This window comes from Antrostomus carolinensis, unplaced genomic scaffold (genome assembly GCF_000700745.2).
Source record: "Antrostomus carolinensis isolate BGI_N321 unplaced genomic scaffold, ASM70074v2 scaffold13340, whole genome shotgun sequence".
NCBI classification, from domain to species: domain Eukaryota; kingdom Metazoa; phylum Chordata; class Aves; order Caprimulgiformes; family Caprimulgidae; genus Antrostomus; species Antrostomus carolinensis.
The window spans coordinates 44,693-62,270 of record NW_010287796.1 but is presented as its reverse complement, the minus strand read 5'-3'; the positions used below and the strand labels follow the sequence as shown (position 1 = coordinate 62,270).

The 17,578-nt window shown below is 36.9% G+C and overlaps 1 protein-coding gene across 1 annotated transcript in view; it reads left to right on the top strand.

Moving 5' to 3' along the window:
- B3GLCT (beta 3-glucosyltransferase) overlaps nt 1-17,578 on the top strand; it is a 48,774-nt gene that overhangs the window by 11,143 nt on the left and 20,053 nt on the right. Inside the window, exons 5-6 of the mRNA XM_010164198.2 lie at nt 11,057-11,133; nt 14,890-15,001. Coding sequence (XP_010162500.2) covers nt 11,057-11,133; nt 14,890-15,001 — 189 coding nt within the window. The remainder of the gene's footprint in view (nt 1-11,056; nt 11,134-14,889; nt 15,002-17,578) is intronic.

Genomic DNA, 17,578 nt, shown 5'->3' with positions numbered 1-17,578 from the left:
GTTATGAAGGGCAACTGCTGTATAGAAACAGAAGACTGGATCAACTGAATCATCAGGTTCACTTGCCTGTCATCACAGGATCAAACAGTAGATGTATAGTCCATAAGGGTTCATTCATTATTGTTTTCTGATGTTTTAAAATGAGAAGTGGAAGCCGACTGCTAGATTTGTGTTATTTAATAAAACTAGAATATCTACATTACTTTAAAATGGATCAAATAACTCACATTTGTATTTACTTTATATTCAACTTTACAAGTAATTTGTCCATTTATTTTCTTTCACGGAGTACTTAAAACATTTTTTTTCATGTGAAACTAGTCTATAATTCTGGTCACCAGTAGATGTCATTGTTGAGTTCATGCTTAGAAGCATATTCCATAGCTATTTATTGAATATTAACCAAAACTCTTAAGCATAAGACTTTTAATATAAGTATACTAAACAATGGCTAGAACATAGGAAAGAAGAAAATTCCTCAAGATTTTTACCAATTTTCTTAATTTTCTGAGATATCTGCATTTAATAAGCTCTGTAAGCTAGGCCTTCCTAAGAAAGACTAGGTAAGAATAGGAAAGGTCTCGGAGTGTGAAATGATAATATTTGGGACTGTTCTCTTTCTGTCTTCTTAAAAATTGAAAACCAGGATTAGTGTTTTAGCTATTACATTCAAGAAAACAGATAGAATACAATTTATGAAAAATGATAGATTTTGTCTGAAATATTATTTTAGGTGCAGTTAATGCTATGACTGAGATCGTGACATTGTGTATTTCTTTATGAAAACTGGTAGTAGAGTAAATGTCTTCCCCCCACCCACCCCAAGGGTTCTTATATTGAACAACCTCAGACGATTCATTAACATTCAGTTAAAAAAAAAAAAAATCCTGAAAAGCCTAGACATTAAATGGTATCCTGTGTATATTAACCAGAAGAAATACAGCAAATTAGTAGTATTCATTATGGACTTTAAAAAAACCCCCAAAAATCTAAGAATGTAAGAAAAAGATTTTTAAAACTGATATCATGGAGTATTAGAAAATGAAAATTAGTGTCACATGTTTCCATATGAATAATAGATAATGTGAAGTATGACCTCTCTTTTATAGAAGCATTGTAACTATAATTTACAGTGTTTTCCTATTAGGCTTGCTTTGTTTTGAGCAGAATCTTATATTTTGTACCATCTCATAGAAATGAAGTTTCCCAGATGAAACATTCCCTACATATAAAGGGGAATATTGCTTCTTTGTGAGTTCAAGGGCTATTACTGTAGTGGTTATTAACCATCAATTTAAAAGAAACAACTACAGTCAAAAGTATGGAACTGTACATAGAAAACCTCCATATTATGTTGCTTGAGTGAATACTTGCTTTAGTTAACATCTTAATTAAATTTTCATAATACTGTTTCTTCGTCTATCTCCCAATTTCCAGTTTGGCTAATGTGAAAATAGGTGACAAATGTTAGGAGCATCCTATGGTTGTGTTCTTGTTTATTTAAAACAAATTTCCAAAATCCTGTTTCCTGAAGCACAGCAGGAACAAAAATGATCAGAAACCCCGCTGGTCTGTGCCACCGGTCTGTGCCTCAGAAGTTGTCTCTGTTATCTTACAGGGTCATGCTTACAGAAGGTTCTATTTTTCTGCTTCCAACACACATTGACTGTAACTCAGTGTTCTAACTGCTGCATCTATAAGATTTAAAAGCCTCTTGGTGCCTATCTCAGCTTTATTTTATTATGTCGTTAGAGTCACGGCCACAATATCTGTTACCAAAGTGACAGTTGCTGTTGCGTATGGGACATTGTGCTTTAAAAATCTGTTATTTTTAATTGCCTAGGCTGTACTGATGGCAGCATTGCACTATTTCAATAATATGGCAGATTTCTTTGTTAAAGTGTTGGAGAGGCGGAGAGGATAATTTGCTTATATTTGAATGTATGTATGTTAAGCCATCACCATATTCCTGTCTGAAATGATCTGTCTCCACATTGTTCCTGCTCGTGTTTTGGCCATCTGTGAGAGACTACTTTCAGAGAATTTGTAGGCTGTATCTTTTTTTCTTAATTTGCCAGTGGAACATGCATTCCTTTTCTGGGTGAATTAATGTTTTCTAAAGTTCTTCCTAGCTCTACTTCCACATCTGATTTCAGATGCTGGAGTGAAGCCAGCTGAAGTTCTGTTGTCCAAAAGCCTCTTTAAGTATTCCTTTGTTGATACATCCTTATCTCACCTGGAAGAAACTTTGAAATACTATCAGGCTGTGATGGAAACAAATCTGAAAATGTGACTGGATTTTTATTGGTCTGTAGTAGGTTGCCTTATTTTATTCCCTGTTAGATGTATTCCACAAATGAAGAGGCATACAGTCCTCTTCCAAATCTACAAGAAGCTGTAGAGCTAAAATTTCCTGGTGGTTCTCAGTGTTGGAGTAGGTCTAAACTGTTGGGTATTTTACCCTTAATGTGAAGCTCGTGTATGTTAACAATTCTGTGGTTATAAAATCTAGTGGAAGGATTTCTCGTTCACTGCAAGAGAGTTGTTTAAACTGATCTGTACGTTTAGAAAAGCTATTCATAGACTTAAATTGATGGGTCCCTTTCAAAATTAATACAATAAATTAAGTCAATCCATAATACATTTGTTGTTTCAAGTTCCAGATTTGTTGCTCAAATTCTAGATTCTAGTCTGAAAACCCTGTTTCCTCCTCTCCCTCCTGTAATGGTTTCCTCCTTCCATGGAAGCTACTTCCAGCTGAGACTGATCAGATGATTCATTTTTTGATCTTGCAGTTTTAATGAGGTTTAACTAATTATATTTAAGTGAAGTGTTGGGCTACATTCTGTCCTGCTCACTACATCTCCATGTCTAGAACAGTTTGTCTTATGGCTAGGTTTCCCCCAACATCAAGATCAACCCAATTTTTTTAATTAAAACAGGTATGTTTTTTGAGTGTAACTTCAGATTATTATATTTTCCAGTGTTTTTTTTGGGGGGTGGCGTGGTAAAATGTTAGTGTGCAATCCGTATCCTTCCTAGCAACTGCTTTCTTTTCTTCTGCAAGAATTTATTAATGTCAAATAAATCCTGCAACTTCATGGAATGTGCTTGTCACCTTAGTTCTTAAAATGTTTTCCGTAACATGTAAGAGTTTATCCTGCCAGGCAGTGGACAGTTTTAGTTGACTGACTTTATGAAAAACAAGGCTCTTTGGCAGACATTCTTTATTAGCTTTCCCTAATTTTTCCCTCTTTGTATAACAAAGATCAGATGCTAGTCTATATGAGAGCGGTTGGGGAAGATGTCATGTCATCTGTGATACTAATTGTGTGGGCCACTCTGTATTAGCTTTCCCTAATTTTTCCCTCTTTGTAGAACAAAGATCAGATGACAGTATCTTCCCCAACAGCTCTCATATAGACCAGCATGTTATCTGTGATACTAATCGTGTAGGCCACTCTATGAAAAACAAGGCTCTTTGGCAGACATTCTTTATTAGCTTTCCCTAATTTTTCCCTCTTTGTATAACAAAGATCAGATGCTAGTCTATATGAGAGCGGTTGGGGAAGATGTCATGTCATCTGTGATACTAATTGTGTGGGCCACTCTGCTTGGCCCAGGTCTTGCTAGTCTTTGACTGATCAACAGGACTCTCTTTGCACAGCAATGATGAGTCTGTCACATGACTGGCAATAGACTGTGAAGATGTCTTGCTGAGCTGACAAGTGCTGCACTGCTCTGTGGCGAGGGCAGAGATGCTGATGGGGTACCTGGAGCATCTGGCACTCTTACCTTCTCAAAGAAGTGAAGTCCCTGTAGGGGATTCAGAAAATTAGAGTAATTAGGGAACATAGTACTGCAGTGAAAGGGAGGGAGGAAGAAGTTCCAGCTTTTATCAGTGGCCTCCTGAAACCACACAAATCCTTGTCCAGAAGTTTTGAGTATCATATTGCCCATTATGTGTGGTTTTCTGATGCTTTTTTCTGTCTGTTTTGCTTGAGTCAGATGATTGTACCCGTAACTACTAAAAGCCCTGGATTGTCTCTGGTTTATGCATAGAAAATTCTGGAAGCAAGATTTCTCTTGCATACTTGCACCTTGCATAATTTGCATTTTTTTTTGTTTAAAAGACAGAAAACAAATCAATGGATTAATTTAGTATTTCGGACTTGCCCTCATTTTCAGATTCCTGTATAAAGTTCAGTTGGACCTTCATCTTTATCCAGCCCTTTTTCTCTCCCCCTTTGCTTCTGTTTTGCCTAACTCCTATTTGTAACATCAATCCAAAATTTCAGATTTATACCTATCTTTCTTTTTTTTTGTTTAAAAGACAGAAAACAAATCAATGGATTAATTTAGTATTTCGGACTTGCCCTCATTTTCAGATTCCTGTATAAAGTTCAGTTGGACCTTCATCTTTATCCAGCCCTTTTTCTCTCCCCCTTTGCTTCTGTTTTGCCTAACTCCTATTTGTAACATCAATCCAAAATTTCAGATTTATACCTATCTTTCAAATCTGTCCATAAAACTTCCCTTGTCTTATGTGGGTAGAGATTGTGTTTTGCCTAACTCCTATTTGTAACATCAATCAAAAATTTCAGATTTATACCTATCTTTCAGATCTGTCCATAAAACTTCACTTGTCTTATGTGGGTAGAGATTGCAGTATGAAAACCTTGTCACTAATGAGTGTGTGCATTTAAGTAGTCAGTCAGTGTATGAGGTTCATATTTCCCCTTCCTTATCCATTTTAACATCTGCATTTGTTTGTTTTCTGCTGTATTACTTATTCTGCTTGCATACATTGTCTGATACAAGCATGTTCTTGGTAATTTTCTTTCTTGTTTAGTACATAGTTTGTCTTCAAAATGCTTAATTTCTTTTAAGATTTGCATTTTAAAATGCAACTGCTCATTTGGGGGCCTTGATATTTGGGTGCTCAAATTCCGAAATGCTTCTAAATTCTGATCTGTTGAAGGATGAGGTGCCTCCAAGCTCTGAAAATAAGACTTTTAAAAAGTGTTTCAGGAAAAGTGTACAGAATTACTGTTTAATTTGGAAAATGTATTTTGGAGTTGTCTTGAATCTTTTCAAGGTCATCTTGCAGGACTTCACAAATGTGACTGACTTCTGTTTTATCTCTGCTTTCCACCAGCTGTTGTCCTGACTTTTTGTTTTAATTGTTTGATCTCTGGCTTTCCGATATGCCCTTGTTCTCATTTGGCAAAGGTACCAAAATGCTTTTGCCAATTACGAGACTTTATTTTCAGCAAAATCGATGTCTAGCCCTTAACTATTTTTTGTTTGAAACTGCAAAACTTATCTACACTGTGATGCTAGAAGGTGAATATGTGATAACTGCATTGGCTTTTGTATGCAGAAAATTGGACCTGACACCTTACAGAGATGACTTGTCATGTGAGGACAAAAAATATACATGAAATTGGCAAGTTTAAAGTGCTTTAGGCAAGGGTGCCTCAGCCTCTTCTGCAGCAGTCTCTACATGCATCATAGGATTTGAATAAAACCATTTCACTGAGATATATATATATTTATTAGTAAAGAATGAATAACAGATTGATTTAAAGTTTCCTCTTTCACTGTGACTGCTGTCTGCTATGTTGAAATTGCTCAGTTGTCTTTGAATAGAGTGCCATATTTACTACTCTCATGTATACGTGAGACTAGAATTACTAAATAATAAGAAATTAACCCTTAAAATCAGTACTTGTTAACAGGTTATTTTTTTTCTTCTAAGATCTGAGCATCTATACTAGTACTTGAAATACATTTACCAATTTCTTGTTTTGTGGAAGTTTCTTTCTGTTCTCCTGTTCCTGTTCTTCTTCCTTTCTTCTTCCTAAGTTAGAATATGTATTTTAGGTTTACTTGGTAAGAGACTGTTGTGGGGAAGGGACCTGCTGCCCCACGTATCACATTAAGTTAGCTAGGGAGTTAACTGCCTCAAACTCACTGTTAGTGAATGATGCTCCAGACTTCTTTGTAAGAATAAGAATCTACTAAGAAATGGAAATACTTAAAACTCTCTTTGAGGCTAAGAATTTCAGTAGATATTGCAATAAAAAGTTGAAGGTTAGTGAACTTATGTTGTTTCCATAGACTAAAGGGAGGGAAGAGCAGAAGACAGAAGTAAACCGTCATCCATTTGTGTGTACGATTCATGGAATTCACAAACCACTCAGTGTTAGAATAGACTTTATAGATTTTGAAAGGACAATTTGCTAGTAACAAAAGAATCAACAGAATCCCCATAAATAGCTTAATTTCAATGTCTGAAGTGTTTTAATATGTTAGTTCTGATTGAGAAAGGATTTTAGTATTTTGGCTGATATTAGTGTGTGAGATTTTACTTAAAAGCAAAATCTTTCTTAAAAAGCCATTCTAAATAATCTTACTCAGATCAGTTGGCAACTTAATTATGGTTCACCATTAATACCTACTTTCATGAATGATAGCGCTGTACTGTATATCACACATTTGTCTCTGTATGATTGTTTTTATTTAGAATTCATGCAACCTGTGAGCTGTGGAGACAGTATTCCTGACTGGTTTTTATCCACAAGTGATAAGCAAACAAATGGTGCTTTAATGCAATTTGTTGTTGTCATTCTAGGCTGCTGTCTCATTATATTAATCTCTGGTAGCGTTTATTGTAATAAACACTAAAATCTTTTCCAGATTTTTCCACTTCTTTTTTGTGTTGTTACAAAATAAGACTTACTTTGGGATGTTGGTGATCACTAACTCCTAAGAGGACAAAACAGGAGAGATCATAGAATCGTAGAATGGTTTGTGTTGGAAGGGACCTTAAAGGTCATCTAGCCCACCTTCCCTTCAATAAGCAGGAACATTTTCAGCTACATCAGGTTGCTCAGAGCCCAGTCCAGCCTCATGTTGAGTGTTTCCAGGGATGGTGTTTCTACCACCTCTCTGGGAAACCTGTTCCAGTGTTTCACCACCTTCATTGTAAAAAAAAAAAAATAAAAAAGAAATTAAACCTTCCTTATATCTAGTCTGAATTAACCCTCTTTTAGTTTAAAAGCATTACCCCTTGTCCTTTCTCTAAAGGCCCTGCTGAAAACCTTGCCCCCAAAGATACGGAATTCTAGGGGAGGAAGAAGAAAATACAGAATAAATTGGTGAGAACTCATATTCATTGTTTCCTCCTCCAAATGTACACTTTTTAATTAGCAAGTTCAAATACTTGTCTGCTTTCAAAATTCAGACTGCTGCTTAAACTATATATTAGACCGAGAATCCATGTAATGATTTTATTATTATTTCATTAAATCCCAGTTAACTGAAAGTACAGCAGATGTGCCATACTCGCGTGGCACATCTGGACTAATATTTGGACTATTTCTACATCAGCAAGTAGTTTAATGCAAGAGGAGCAAATACGTAGAGCAATGCAGTTGTTGCTGAGGAGCTAGCACTGGTGTTACATGACATTTCAAAGGGGTTTTGGACTAGTCTGAGTTGCTTCTGTGAACTAGAGGTCCATTAGTAGTTGCAACACATCTCTGGTTTAGTTTAATCCCAAAGGAATACAGTTTGTGCACTCTGTGATGCAAGACGGTGTGATGAGTAGGAAAAAAATGCACAAAAATGGACTAACCTAGACTGAATAGGTTTGCACAATAGGAAAAGGTTCTTCACCCAGAGGATGGTGGAGCACTGGAACAGGCTCCCTGGAACAGGGAGGTGGTCATGGCACCAAGCCTGACAATATTCAAGAAGCATTTGAACAACACCCTCAGACACGTGGTATGAATCCTGCGACTGTCCTGTGCAGGGACAGGAGTTGGACTCGATGATCCTTGTGGGTCCCTTCCAACTCACAACATTCTATGATTCTATGAATATATGAGACAGTGTTAGGAAGCAGTGGGAGCTGCTTTTTGGTCTAGGTCTCAATCTTGTGATTAAGCTTGCACTTTATTTATTAACTATGGGGTTTTTTCTAGATATTAAGATTTATGATAATAATTTTGAAAAGGATCAATGCCTGTCAGTGTTGGTCACATCTCAGTAGTTACAATAATGAAATTAATTAGTTTTTTATATTGTTGAGTTTGAAAAGTCAGAAGTTGACAACTCTATCGCAAGCACTAATTGAAGACTCCAGATGTCATTTTCATGTTTGAAATAGGTAGCCCAGCCTAGATTAGATTGGGAAAGGAGGGGGCATAATTCATTTGCTGATGGATGCATATTTGGGGGAAAAAAAACCAACCCAGGAGTTTCTTGAGTCTTCTCGTCTCCTGGTAATCTGAATTATGATCTATTCAGGTTTTCATCTACAAGATTGGAGGCAGTTATTTTGATGTCGACACATTTTCTGCTTCTGACCAGGGGAAGCATAGGCACAACTATAAATTCTTGGTATGACTGTTTTTTCAGTTTGCTACAGGACAATTGTTTGTACCAGTAGTTGAGGAAAATCTTGTGGTGTCACGTTGGCATGCTGCATACCAAATTAACACTGGTTACTACTGACCACAAGTTAATTATTTCAGTGAATTATTTCTGGATAACAAAAACCTTACTGGAGCTTTTACTGATTTTTCTAATTGTGGGAACTCTAGGCAGCATGTTAGCAGTTGGCAGCATTGTAATATGCATACTGAAATTTACTCCCCTACTGTTGAAGAACAATCCAGTAAAATAAAAAAATCAGTGGCTACCAGCATCTTTCCCCACAGGAAAAAATTACATCAGTGATAATTAAAAGTTTTGAGAGAGAAATAAATTGTAGCAGAAAGCTTTCTTTTTTATGATGAAATAGCTGTAATATCAATTGTTATCTAATAAGCTAACTAACTAAAAATCTGTCCCTTCAGATACAAATACTTATTGAAGCTATTTTCCCAGGCAATGAGATTTTTGATCCAGCATGCAGCCACTCAGGAGTCAGTGCTTTGGTTATGCATTCAACTGTATTTTACTGGCAGCTAAGTTCTGTTCTGAGGATTTCAATGTAATGCATAGTAGGAAAAAGGAATAAAATTACTGCCTCTTCATTAAAACTCTTCTCTTTTTTTGCCTCTTATGTTATAGTCAGGAACACTTCAAATCACTTTCTTAAGTTACAGTTGTTACCTCCATGTGACTGGGTAAATGCTTCCATCTTTTCTTTAATGTAAGATCGTTTGACGACAGACTTACACACAGTGTCTTGCTCTTGATTTATGAAAGCAGGGTACTGCTATGGCCTTTCCCTGAACCCTGTGAAACTGCACATAATATATAAAGAAAACTAGATTATTTTTTGAAATTATAACCAGGCATCTGAGAGAACAGAAGTAGAGATTCTCTCTATTGGAAAATAGTGGGTTATTATTTTAGGCTTCCTGAGGAGCGAAAAACTACAGAATGACTATTTGTTGGATATTATGCTTTGTTAGCAGTCTGGGTTTTTTAAAACAGCTTAAAGGGAGAAGTAGAGCAAAAGTTTAAAAAGGTCATGACCATCTTGGAGAAGCTCCTGGATAACTGTCTTGTTAAACAGAAGCAAAGTACTTTTGTTACAGCTGTATTTTAAAATAGTACTTCAAATCATTTGTGGGCTTTATTTGAAAGGATATATTGAAATAATGTTTTGCCCTGGATTCTCGGACTTGATGCTTTGATAAATGTCGATATTTGTCTTTAAAATGTAAAAAATATTTGAATACTTGAAAGTATTTGAAATGCATACTGTAGTTTTCACTGTGTTAGAGAACTGATGGAATTTGGAGATGATGTAGTGTACAGTGTAGCATTTGACAGTGGCAATTCCTAGCAAACTTGCTCTTTGGCAAAGAGCAAACCTCCTTCCTCTAAACCCAGTGGGAGCTGGCTCAGGGTGCTCAGTTTTCTCCAGTTACATTATTGGGGTTCCTACCCTGTTACTGTTCCTCTGTGCTTCTTTGTGTTTGTGGAGATGAGCCTTTAGTAACATAACCTGACAGTCTGTTTAATGGAAAGGTGGGATCATTTGCCTGCTGGTAGCAGGTCATTTATGTTAAAGTGCATTAACACCACCAGTGCTTTATTAGGTTAATTGTTGTAATGGGATGCCCTTATGTGGTGAGGAAGTTTAGATGAACTTTTTTGGAGGTTAGGTTTTTCTGGCAGGAAGATTTTTGCTTCAATACTAGTACAGTTATCTAACCCAAAAGTTTTAGATGTTAGTGAACTTGTGACCCTAATAATGTTGCAATAGAGAATTGTGCTTGAAATGAGTAAGTAGTTAATCAACAGAGTAAGATACTGCCTATATATTCTGGGATATATATTTATCTCTCCCACTTTTAACGTGTATGAACTAGTGAAGAAATTATGCCATTTGGTTTATCAGAGGACCATGTTTAAAGGATGTTTTCTTGGGAACTTCCCCAGAATGATAGCTTCTCTGCTAAACATCTTGGTCTGCCACACCAAAGATCTTTAAAGTAATAAAAGAGAAAAGAAATTTTATAGAAAGATTTTGCTTTGTAGGAAGCTTCTTTGATTTTTCAGTAACAAAAAATGCTAACTTCTCATTTTGTTTTTTGTGTAAACCCATGGGTTTTTGTTGTGATGTAAGTGTGACAAGGTCAAAGCTGAACTCAGCAAAGTAAAGCGTTAGAACTCCCACATGAGATCTGTGTAACATGATTGTCCAATGGAAGCCTTTGCAGAACACCCTACATTATTTATAAGTCTTTCTTCACAGTATGGGATTCAATGATATAGTAAAGAAATCAGTATAGTATATTGCTTAACTGATTACATGGGGCCTATACAAAACATTTAACTTGAAGTGTATTAGCTTTATGTCTAATAGAGAATTAAGAAGTAATGAGTTGGAAGAAGCACTTTCCTTGAATTGCAGGTCACCTTGTTTCGTACTGTCCTAAGTGATGCATTCTGTAGGGCTACTTGCCAGTAAAAAAACCATGAAGGACTAAGTAGTCATTCTGGAGTAATTTTTTTAAGATTATTTGGTGTTTAGGAAAAAAAGTACATATAATTCAAGTTTAATGAGAGTATTTTTATTTTTTTAAAGGAGTTACCTACGGTTCTGCTTATTCATCAGATGGATGGACATGAAGGTGCATGGACAATATTGCCATTAATGAGAGAGTAAGTGTAATGAATGCCAGTTATTTTCACAATTTTTTGTAACCAAGAATGTAAATATTAATTAGTCAGACCTCTTTTTTCAGAAGCGAAGTTTTTGAATGAGAGTTGCAACCCTATCTTTTCACTTTCTTACTCTACTTTTTTTGTTTTCCAAAGGAATTTCCTGTTAAATTTCATTAAATCAAAGAAAGCTATTCTAGAAGATAAAAGAATGATTATGTAATGTAACTAAACAACTACCTTCTTTAAATCATTGTGGGTTTTAAAATTATTAGGGCAGTAAACTAGTCAAAAGAAATACCATTTTTAAGTGTGTATTTTCCTATTGGTCCCCACTTATCACAGTGTAAGGTGTGAGGTATTTCAGAACTTTTGACCTTTCAGATTATTTGGCTGAATGAAGTGGATAAATATTTTTTTTTTTAATAGATAATAAGACATGTTCAGATTTTCTATCTTTTGTTGCTTACAGTGTTTCTAAGAGGTGGTATGTCTCTATAGTGAGAAGATTTAGGTTTTGACATCTCTTTAGAAGCTTATATGGCCATCTTAGGATAGTCAGAGGAGACAGGCAATCTCAAATATCTTTTCTTCTTAGCTTATGCAGAGGGCTCCAAGGAAGACATGCTGCATTTACATGGTAGTGTTTTGCAAACTCTCAGGAAGCAATGATTTCTGTTTTGGAAAGTCTTCCATGGTGCTGGAGGCTATCCTTTGCCTAAAACTTGGGTTTGAAATTATACCAGAGGTTCTGCAGCCTCTTGAGGTTTAATTTAGTTAATATTATTTATTAGAATTACTCGGAAGGCTGTTTTTATTCTGGATTGAGGTTTTTGCATCACAGTGGTTGGAGGACAGGATGCTTTTCTTTCTGCTGTCCATTGCTTTCTGTGTGTGTAGAAACATGAGAAAAGTGCTTCTTAGTTCCTGTTTCAAGGGCCTGGTGGTTCCTTGTCTGAATTATTTGTGTCTCAGTGACAGGTTTTACAGACAGAGCTCTTACAAGAAGAGCTCTGAGCAAAACTCAGAAGCAAAAATGCAAATGCTCATTTGTGTGATAAAGCAGAAGACAATTCTTCAGAAATCAAAAGAGGAATCTTAAATAGAGAATTTGCGTCCTGTTCTGGAGCCCCCAACATAAGAAAGACCTGGACCTGTTAGAACGAGTCCAGAGGGGCCACAATGATGATATAAGGGCTGGAGCACCTCTCCTATGAGGGGCTACAGGAAGGCTGAGGAGGGACATTCATTAAGCAAAAAAGAAATCCCTTTTTAAAATTATTACCCCAAAACTGGATCTTACTGAGTATCTCTAATGGCTCCTTGAAATCGGAACTCCAAATCTGCGTACTCTGAGGTCTACATAAGACTCTGCAGGCCTTAAATACTTACCCTTGAAAATCATTCTGTTTATCCATCAATAGCTAGATTAACTGCTTGTTCCTTTTGTGAACTTGTATGTGATGTATTCACAAGATGCAGTAATTCTTTTCGTGAGGGTCATTCTAGTGTTTTCTGCTTGCCTTTTACCCACCTGCTTTCATGTAAATCCAGATATTTCTCTCCTCAAGTTCTAGCTGAGCACTAAAGCATGAGAGAAAAGCATTCAGGCTGCACAAGGCATTGAATACTGTACATATTAAAAACATGAAGGTATCTGTTACCCTTTCTGTACCTGGTTGGCGAGTTTTAGAAGGCACATCTAGGAAGTGTCTTTCCCAGCTGATTGTATCTTGTTTGCTTGCCTGAATGGCAAAGAGTTGCCCAGATTTTATTGTTGAGTAGGCAACAAGTGTATGCTCTTACGAACTAAAAAAGATGAATGGATTGTGAGTTGTTCTGGCTATTGTAGTTTAGCAGATTAAGTGTTGTGAGCAGAGAGCAGTGAATAATCAAATACCGTTACAAGACACACAGGAAAGGTGGCTTTATAGGAAGACAACTGTTGTGGTTTAACCCCAGCCAGCAACTAAGCCCCACACAGAGAATCAGAAAGGTAAAAGTGAGAAGACTTGTGGGTTGAGATAAAGACAGTTTAATAGGTAAAGCAAAAGCCATCTGCACAAGCAAAGCAAAACAAGGAATTAAATCACTACTTCCCATGGGCAGGCAGGTGTTCAGCCATCTCCAGGAAAGCCGGGCTCCATCACGTGTAACGGTTACTTGGGAAGACAAACACCACCACTCCAAATGTCCCCCCTTCCTTCTTCTTTCCCCAGTTTTTATTGCTGAACATGACATCATAAGGTCTGGAATATCCCTTTGGTCAGTTGGGGTCAGCTGTCCCAGCTCTGTCCCCTCCCAACTCCTTGTGCAGCCCCAGCCCACTCACTGGTGGGGTGGTGTGAGAAGCAGAAAAGGCCTTGGCTCTGTGTAAGCACTGCTCAGTAAGAACTACAACTTCCCTGTGGTATCAGCATTGTTTTCAGCACAAATCCAAAACGTAGTCCCACATTAGCTACTGTAAAGAAAATTATCCCAGCCAAAACTAGCACAATGACTTGTCCCAGATGAAAAAGGACTGAATTATTTTAACACCTGGCAACCATCTGGTTGCTGATTTTGTCAGTAGACAGTGCTGTAGAGGAAGAAATCTGTGATGTTTATAGGTGCTAATTTTCTTACTCCTCTCCTCAGATGATTTTTTTAATTAAATCAATGTAAAAGCTGTGCAAAGGAAACCAAACAAGACTGGGGTTTTTCTCCGTTAGGATGTCATGAATTAGTAAGGCTTTGTTTTGTTAAGTAGTGGAAGAATTAAGCTGGGATGAGTAGAGAAATAAGGAATAAGAATTTTCTGAAGGAGTCAGGAATCCTGCATTGAGATTAGTGTTAGGTCTGAGGAAGGTAGGGGAGTCCCTTCAATCTCTGTTGTTTCGCTGTACTGTAAAAGCTAATGAAGTTTTTAGATTGGGAATGATCAGTGTCAGACAGTTGTGAGAAGGTGTCATTAGGCATTCTCATGATTGTGGGGCTCCTTGGAAGAAAGTTAAGGTGCAGAGGGGAAGGTAACTTAAACTGTTATCTATAAACTTCTGAATTATGAATTCAGAAGTTGTAGGTGGCTACTAGACCTGTAGTACCTATACATTTTTGAGTGGACGTTATTTATGTGTCTCTATTCCCTTCTTTCTGGAATAACTGGTGCTATATTAATTGATAGCAGCAGAGGCAGTATCTTTCTCTAACCCTTTATGTAATCCTTTGGTATGTAATTCTAAGTAAAAGTTTCTGTTTCTGTGTAAATGAATAATTGATTGCAAAAAAAAAGAGCTGGGGCTGTTCAGCCTGGAAAAGAGAAGGCTTAGGGGAGATCTTATAGCGGCCTTCCAGTACCTGAAGGGGGCCTATAAGAAAGCCGGGGAAGAACTTTTCGTTAGGGCAGTTAATGACAGAACTAGGGGGAATGGCTTTAAACTGAAAGAGGGTAGGTTTAGATTAGATATTAGGAAGAAGTTCTTTAGTGTGAGGGTGGTGAGACACTGGAACAGGTTGCCCAAAGAGGTTGTAGATGCCCCCTCCCTGGAAGTGTTTAAGACCAGGGTGGATGAGGCTTTGAGTAACCTGGTCTAGTGTAAGGTGTCCCTGTTCATGGCAGGGGGGTTGGAACTAGATGATCTTTAAGGTCCCTTCCAACCCCAACCATTCTATGATTCTATGATTCTATGAAAATACTTATTTTTGGGGAACATGGGTTGACTCTATCAATCTGTTCATAAGCCAGTTTATCAGTAAAATGTTAATTTATTTTGTTAGCTTCTCTGTTACCTATGGTAAGAACTCCTCGTGGATTTTCTTCTGTGAAGAAGACACAAGAATACAAGTTGTAAAGCTGCTAGAAACGCTTGGAAGATTTGACGAATCTAAGGTGAAATAAAAATTTAGATATTTAACTTTCTTTTCAGTGTGCTTAAATGGGTTTTTAGGTGAAATGTGGAATCATTTTAAGTACAAAATCATAAATGGAGAGTCTTAGAATTCCTAGTTACGGAACAGTTTCTGTGGTCCAGAGTTTAATTTTATAACACTGCCTGAATGCCTCAGAGCTCCAAACATTGGAAAAGGTGTATCCAAACAGCTTGAAACACAGGGATAGATTTCTGTTGCTGAGGCTGAGAGTGAGCAAGGTGTTTAACATGAAGCAATAGGAGTGCCTGTCTAGCTGTTGAAAAACTGTTAAAATTGAGCAGAGAAGATTCCTTCTGTGGATAGCCTGAACATGATGTAGCGTAAAAAGATGTTCAGTAAAAAGATGAGTATAGTCTGCTGTGTGGTCCCCCCTCCCCATTTTCCTCTCTGTCATCAGTTCTGATTATCATCAGACAGAATTACTGATGTTAGTTTGACTAACTGTCTCTGATATAATATACTAGAATATTTTATTTGCATTCTGTTTCTGAACTGTCTTGATGAAAAGACAGTTTTCTTTACTTGCTAGAAGAGAAACAATTCCAAAAGACTCGCAGAACAACAACAAAAAAACCCTGCAGTCAGCAAGGAACAAAGTAAATTTGGCAATGACACTGACATGAGAGTTCTTAATGCTTAGAATTCTCAGTGTTCAGAAAAAAATTCAGCTTGTTGTCTGTCCTTTGACTGGAATACAAGAAGCCAAAATCTCCTGTGCAAAATATGTTTTGCCCCTTTATTGTTATCTTGACTGAGTACTGACTTCTGCTTCAGGTCTCACTTTAGCATATTTACTTCTTTTGCAGGCACATGGCCTTGTCGTATTTTCTCACAATTATTTTTGAAAATGGTAATAATAATAATTGAGATCTTACATTTTTAAACACTCTGTCTTCAAAATAACTGACTGAATATATTCACACCTTTGAAATATCTATTTATTTCTGTTTCAGAAACGCCTGCTCCTAATTGATGTTCTTGGAATAGAAACATAAAAATTTTTGTTCTAGATGCTACCCTTATGCCAGTTTGTGTTACATGAAAATTATATTACAATAAAAAATTATGTTCCAACCTATATTAAAAGGAAAATAAAATGTTTTGCTTTTGTACATAATAATCATCATCTTAGTGTCACAGTCCCTAACTGATTCCTTATATACAGTAGTCATCCATCAGTCATAAAATTTAACATGAGTTAGACCAGAATGAGCTCATTTACTATTCATTTTAAAATGTCAGCAGTCTGCATAACAAAAAGCTGGTATACATTAATCACAATAAAAGATCTACAATGGGCATATGAATAGTTGATGAATTTGCAGCTTTTCAGTCTGGGTATGTAGAGATTAGTAACAGAACTATTGAGACTGTTAGGAATCTATTGTGAAAACAGATGTGTGAAAGCATCATAGGAAACTGTGGAGGAATGTTAAGAGAATGACCTGCATTGATAACCAAGGACCTTATTGACTGAAGTAAAACTAAAAAACAGTGAGGAATATCTGATTTACGTAAAGACCTCAAAGCAAGCACTTGGTGAATTATGTCTGATCATCAGGAGACCCTTTTTTACTGTGAGGGTGACCGAGTACTGGCACAGATTGCCCAAAGAGTTTGTGGAGTCTCCGTCCTTGGAGATAAATCACAGGCTGTCTGGATATGGTCCAGGGCAACTTGCTGTATAGGTGACCCTGTGCAGCAAGTGTAGGGGCAGAAGTTAGACCAGATGATCCCCAGAGGTCCCTTCCAACCTCATCCCCTCTGTGATTCTGTGTTTCAACAGCAGATTGATTCAACTTGTGCTTTCATAGTGGATGACGGCAGCAAGATTAAACCAAAGTGTATGTGCCACTCCTTATCCTGTCATCCAAACAGGCTGACAGACCACAGCCCCAAAGATACCCAGAATGAGTAAACCAGACTGATGGGCAGCAATGACTTAATAGCTGTTGATACCTAAAGGGCATAAAAGATCTGTCTAAAGAACAGTTTGTCCTTGAGAATCATAAGAACTCATAAGATGTTGTAGTAAGACATAGTGAGGATGTGACAGCTGAATTCTCCTGTCCTCTGTGTCAGACGATTCTTGGACAGAAGAATTGGGTGCACTTGTTTTGGTATTTGTGAGTACGTGGATACAAGAGTGAGTGGGTGGAATCAACTTGATTAGAAAGTTAGGTAAAGTCACCCTTGCCATCCTTAAGGTCTGGTATTGAGTTTTGTTGTGTCAGATTCCTTCAGCTATTAGTTTAAAGTGTTCTAAAGACTTTGGAGTGCTCTTACTAAAGGTAGGTTGTTTTTGCCATTTTTTAAGCACAATATATTAACTGATCCTGTGCATTATAGTTATCCATAATGCAATAAATCACATTCTTTTTTTTTTAAATCCAGATTTTTTCCTTTATGCAATTTGATTACTACCATCATTCCTTAAGTTACTTTATAAGTTCCTTCACATATAACTAATTTAATCTTGTAAAGCCAGCCTGCACAGACTGATTTGTCCTACGTGACAGTGTAGTAAATAAACAAT